Genomic DNA, 6,207 nt, shown 5'->3' with positions numbered 1-6,207 from the left:
AAAATTGTCCTCACAATTAGTGCTAATTTTAACCATTGGAGAAGTCCTAATCAAATCATCATTAGAAAAACCTAAATTAGAACAAGAAGTTGAAGAATTATTGTGATGAACTGTTGGAGTAATCTTCCAAAATCTCAATTGATCACTTCCATTAATTGGATTAATCACATTAACATGATCATGAACATTTCCATAAAACCTAGGAGGAGTAGTACTAATATTGTTTGCCCATGTTGAATGTTGATGATGAATTCTTGGAGCTGCTTCACCAAGGCGATGGCGGTTCGTTATCTCGTAAACGTTCTTCTCTGTTAATCAAAACAAACATAACAATATATGAAACTATTATCACATGTTGAATGATGGTGAATGATTAGCACTATGTGTACATGTGCTTGGTAGGACGAGAAATATTTTCTGGAAAAATCAACTTTTACTCACTTTTTAACACGCTTTTAAAATTCAGAATTTTTTCTAGTAGATTGTCAGAGAAAAAATAAGCAAAGGAAATCGTTTTCCCCGTTTTAATCTAGGTTGTGCGAATTCTTCACTTTTGATGTCGTGTCCGTGTTGGATTTTCCAAAATTACACTATTTTTGGAGAATTCGACACACATGTTGACGTTTTTGAAGAGTTCGAGCAAAATAGCTTTTAATATATCGAGAGAAAGCAGGCAAACTCGAAAAATGAATTGCGGGAAATATTCTTAAAAGAGCTTCTTTGAAATTTTTATTATCTTTTTTAGTGAAAAAATATTCTTCAGAGAGAATATTTTTCGATATTTAGTTACTAGAAAATGACTTATTGTCTAAAAAAAAATAAATTCTGTCATACCAAATACACATCCTTATATATACATCTACAACATCTTAGAGTGTAATCCTACCTTTTGAAAATGCCCTAGCTCGGTTCAAGTAGAGCATATCAAAGCGCGTTTGAAACAAAAATATTGTATAGTGACGAAGTAAATACATCCGTATATACAATTACAACAACATACGGAGTGTAATCCTATACCTCGTAAAAGTGGAGATTGAGGTTGTTTCTGTGAAACTCTCGGCTCAAGTTGAGCATATCATCAAGCAGGTTTGAAAAGAAAATATTGTAGTTAAAAAAAGAGGCTGTTTTCGTGAAACTCCTGGCTCAAATAGAGCATATCATCAAAGGAGATTTGAAAAGAAAATACGATAGCGAAAAAAATAAAATACATCCTTATATATAGATATTATTTATATATCTTACCATGCACTATTGAAGACTGAACATGAGCTAATTTGTCATTTTGACGTTCTTTCTTGTGTGCATTTTGATGACCTCCTAAAGCTTGAGAAGTTGGGAAGCACCTATAACAGTAATGACATTCATATTTTCTGTTCACTTCAATATTCTTGTCCATACGACTAATCGTATTTGTTTCAAGCCCATTGTGAAAAATAGGGTTACTATCGATGGTTTCAGACATGTTGGTGGTGGTCACAGTGTTCGTACTGTCACCACCAACAACAAAGTCTTTACCGAAAAGCCTAATGGGCTTTTCTTTAACGGGTCGGGTTATAGGAAGTTGAGAGAAGGTATCCACATTCTTGAAATGAAGAGATTCTCTTTCAATCCTTTCCATGGAGTTTGATTTTTATTTTTTTTGTGTGTGTGTGTGTTTTTTGGGGATCACTAGGAAGTGATGAGAGGTATTTGGAATAAAGGTGGAGTTGAAGAATGTTGTTTTATATTGGGGTTTTGGGAAGAGTGTATTTGGTCTTTTTATGGGGGTTGGTTGGAGGGTGGGAGGGTGGGGGTGAGGTGTTTTGTTTTTCATTCGATGTTCGATATCTGCATTGGAGCTAGCTCGACTAATCTGGATTCGCGTCGAGTAGGGTCCATTCGAGGATAGCGCTCTCTATTAAGGGATTTTTCCATACCGAGAGCTCGAACCCGAGAGGCCGAGACCTCTGATTCCTACCAAAGATTTTTTTATACCCAGAGCTTGAATCCGAGACCTCTAATTAAAGGAGGAGTAGCTCTATCCACTGCATCATAAGTCACATCCTTTACACTATCGAATGGGTGTTTTGTTTCCCATTCGATGTTCGATATCTGCATTGTAGCTAGCTCGACTAATCTGGGTTCGTGCCGGGTAGGGTCCATTCGAGGGTAGCATTTCATATCAAGAATTTTTAATTTTCATACCCAGGGTTCGAGCCCGATACCTCTGATTCCTATCAAAGATTTTTTTTATACCCAAAGCTTGAATCCGAGACCTCTAATTAAAGGAGGAGCAGCTCTATCCACTGCACCAGAGGTCCACATCCTTTACACTATCGAATGAGTGTTTTGTTTTCCATTCGATGTTCGATATCTGCATTGAAGCTAGCTCGACTAATCTGGGTTCGCGCCGGGTAGGGTCTATTCGAGGGTAGCATTTAATATCAAGAATTTTTTATTTTCATACCCAGGGTTCGAACCCGATACCTCTGATTCCTATCAAAGATCTTTTTTATACCCAGAGCTTGAATCCGAAACCTTTGATTAAGGGAGGAGCAGCTCTATCCACTGCGATCCACATCCTTTGATGGTAAGGAAGTGGTCTATTGAATGAGTTTGTTATAAGTTTATAACTAGGTAAAATACTTTACACTATCAGATCACTTATTATGTATAAGATAACTATATATAATTGTATATAAAGAAGTAGAATTAGCTAGTAATAACCTATCCATATGTAAAGAAGTGTAATTAGCTAGTAACCTATTCCCTCAATTTAATTTATTTTATGTCACATAATTTTATAGCCAAATCTTCATATTTAGCTACAAAACTTTAACACTAGAATAGAAAGTTTATAGTTGGATGTTTTTACCTATAGATACGTGTTATTTTTAATAAATTAATACAAAATAGTATCACATAAATGAGTAAAAAAATAAGACACATTTGTAAATATTTTCTACTCTATTAGCATATTTATATAAATTAAACTGTAATTTTATTATATGTTAAGTTTATCTTAGAGAATTCAATTTAACTAACTTTACAAAACTGCACAAATTAATTTTTTTTCCTAATGAAGAAAAATAAAGTAATTACATTAAAAGTTTAACGACAGGTAGGTTTTCTTCAAATTCTTATAAAATATATAAAGATAAAGACAAATTTGTCCCTTTTAACCCAATTTTTTTTTTTTTGGACAGAGTTTAACTCAAGAAAATTAACTATATTAAAAACAACAGTACCAAGTTGTTCTAGCTCAAAGATTTTTTTTTTTTTCCTAACATTGTAGGAGTAAGACCTTTTTTTTTAGCTTTAAAGTATGAAAAAATTTAATTTGACATAGAGTGGGACCCACTATATTTAATCAATTAAAAAATCCCTCATACAATTATGACTTGGCGTATCTCACTCACCATAAAATTTTTCTTAAAGTACCATTGAGACATGTTCATAAAAACCACTCTGCACATATACGTACATTCATCAAAGAATTCTTTTCGTAGGGGCCAATGTAATTTTAGAGAAAAAGTCAATATAATTCTGCGCATCGGATTTCAAAATTTAAATTTTATGAGTTTGAGTTCGGTAATTAGACATGATATGAAGTAACTACAGCTTACGAAAAATATGACCCTTGATAGGACGGTGTGGAGGACGCGAATTAGGGTAGAGGGTTAGTGGGTAGGAGTTCGTCGGTAATGGTAGGTAAGAGTGCTTTTGTTTGTATCTACGCCTGTAGTTGCTTGGTCGTGGTGTTTCCATTTTTGTTGTGTGATTTTATGTTTTCTGGTTATTTGTTGGTTATACTGTTATTTGTTTTGAGACGGGGGTCTATCGGAAACAACCCCTTAGTATACTTATTTATTTGGACGGTGAAGAGGACGCGAATTAGGGTAGAGGGTTAGTGGGTAGGAGTTCGTCCGTAATGGTAGGTAAGAGTAATTTTGTTTATATGTATGCTGTAGTTGCTTGTTCGTGGTGTTTCGGTGTTGTCTTCGATTTATCCCATTTCTGTTGTGTGATTTTATGTTTGTTGGTTGTTTGTTGGTTATACTGTTATTTGTTCTGAGACGGGGGTCTATTGGAAACAGCCCCCTAGTATACTTATTTATTTGGATTCGAGCTAAAACTACTGGATTCTTTTTTTTTTTTTTGGTTTCCCATCCGGTGTCCAATGTTCGCATTGGAGCCCCGACTTGTTGGTTATACTGTTATTTGTTCTGAGATGGGGGTCTATCGAAAACAGTCCCCTACTTTATCCCCACTTTGTGGGAGTATACTTATTTATTTGGATTCGAGCTAAAACTACCAGATTCTTTTTTTTTTTTTGGTTTCCCATCCGGTGTCCGCATTGAAACCCCGACTAATTCGGATCACTCGTTGCAGGGCACATTAAGGTGGCAGCGCTTCCGACTAATCCGGATCACGCGTTGCAGGGCACATTAAGGTGGCAGCGCTCCCGACTAATCCGGATCGCGCGTTGCAGGGCACATTAAGGTGACAGCGCTCCCAATAGAGTTTTCTCCATACTCAGGGTTGAACCCTGGACCTCTGGTAGCGCTCCTAACAAAGTTTTCTCCATATATAAATTAAATTTGTAAAAATAGGACTAAACACAAGTGGATTAAATTCCATCAAGATTTATATTTTGTGCGAAATTTTACCACCCAAACACAACAAAAATTAAACAACGTAAAATATTTATTGAAGTAGACTGAACATCAATTCAATCTTGAAAAATTATTCTTTTGTAGGAACTAAATTATATATAAATTACACAACTCTTTGATGAAAATAAGAATCAATTTAAACATTTTTAAGAATTGGTTTAAATTAATCGAAGTTGATCATTTAATTGCTATAGTATTTAATATTGGTTCTTTACTTGTGCAGATTGTTTGTGGATATCATTCAACAAGTGGTCTTATATTATAAATGTTAAACCTGTAGTTGTACATATTAATTAATCAATTCTTAGATGATTAACAACTGCAATCCAATCAATTGATGAGATGGGAAATAAATACAAAAATGAAGAATATATATATATATATATATATATATATATATAATATTCAACCAAAGTCTAATATAATAATATATAAAGTTGATTCTAATTAACATGAAACTATTGAGTAGTCTAAAATTATTATCGTACATGTACGTATTTTGCAGTTCACGTTAATGTAAAATTTAAATTTTATGATTCGAATGTGAAATATTATTATAACTAACTTAATTTACTATTCTCGAAATTAATTATATATTTACTTCTTTGTTGAATTTTCTTAATATATTTATCATAAAGATTTCTAGTTAGAATTATTAAGTTCAGATGAATGCATAAGTTACCCTCAAAAATTGTTTAGACAAACAAAGAAGAAAAATAAAGATTCAACAATAGGATATTTATTATTTAATTTAATTATTCTTTTTTTCTATTCACAAATAGTATAAAACAAGATCACTATATATTTTGTACTTTTATCATAATAATATCCTTGTTTTCAAAAACTACTTTATCATTTGACTTCACTATCCCTTCAACTTAATACAAGTTGCCAATATTAAAAAAAAATTTAGAAAAAAAGAAAATAAAAAATTTTAAGGCATCAAAAAATTTATTGCTTTTAAAAGAAATATTATCGGTATATTCTTTGGGAAATATAGATAAATTTCTTCAAAAAAATTTAAAGTCAATTTTTTTACTGCAGAATATTTAGTCTCTTTCGGGATAACAAATTTATAAAAGAAGGAGAATTTATATAAATTTAAAACTTCATTATTTATATTTATTTAGTGATTTTTTTATTATATATAGATTCGAATCAAAATTATCGAATTTAGATGAATTAGTGGAAGCCTCTCCATCCAACTAACATGTCTTTGAATTTTTTTATTTTTATTTTTTGGAATTATTATCTTTATTTGATTTTCGATAATCATTGACTTTAATTTGAACTCACGCCATATAAAATCCATAACAAGAAAAAATACTCTCTAACAGAAAGTCAACCCATTTACAGTTTGTAAAAAATAATCTCGTCGTGTAGGATTCATTAAAAAGAAAAATACGTACTTTCTGTCAGAAAGGCAAAGTATTTACAATTTATAAAATATAATGTAGTTCGAAGTTTATTTTCAGCCTCTAGTATGTTTGCCTCTGGCCTATTGTATCTTTTAAAATAATGGGTTCGAAAGTATTTTCTAATAATATTTTCA

At 32.1% G+C, this 6,207-nt stretch overlaps 1 protein-coding gene across 1 annotated transcript; it reads right to left on the bottom strand.

The window, feature by feature from the left end:
* LOC107854431 (zinc finger protein GIS) lies at window positions 1-1,943 on the bottom strand (the record flags this gene model as incomplete). Its single annotated transcript, XM_016699443.2, is given in 2 exon segments — window positions 1-308; window positions 1,243-1,943. Coding segments are annotated over 2 exon segments (684 nt in total), but the record flags the coding sequence as incomplete, so codon positions are not given.
* Between the last annotated feature and the right edge of the window lie 4,264 nt (window positions 1,944-6,207).

This window comes from Capsicum annuum, unplaced genomic scaffold (assembly GCF_002878395.1).
Source record: "Capsicum annuum cultivar UCD-10X-F1 unplaced genomic scaffold, UCD10Xv1.1 ctg5387, whole genome shotgun sequence".
NCBI classification, from domain to species: domain Eukaryota; kingdom Viridiplantae; phylum Streptophyta; class Magnoliopsida; order Solanales; family Solanaceae; genus Capsicum; species Capsicum annuum.
The sequence above is the reverse complement of the archived record's forward strand: the minus strand, read 5'-3'. Positions and strand labels throughout refer to the sequence as shown.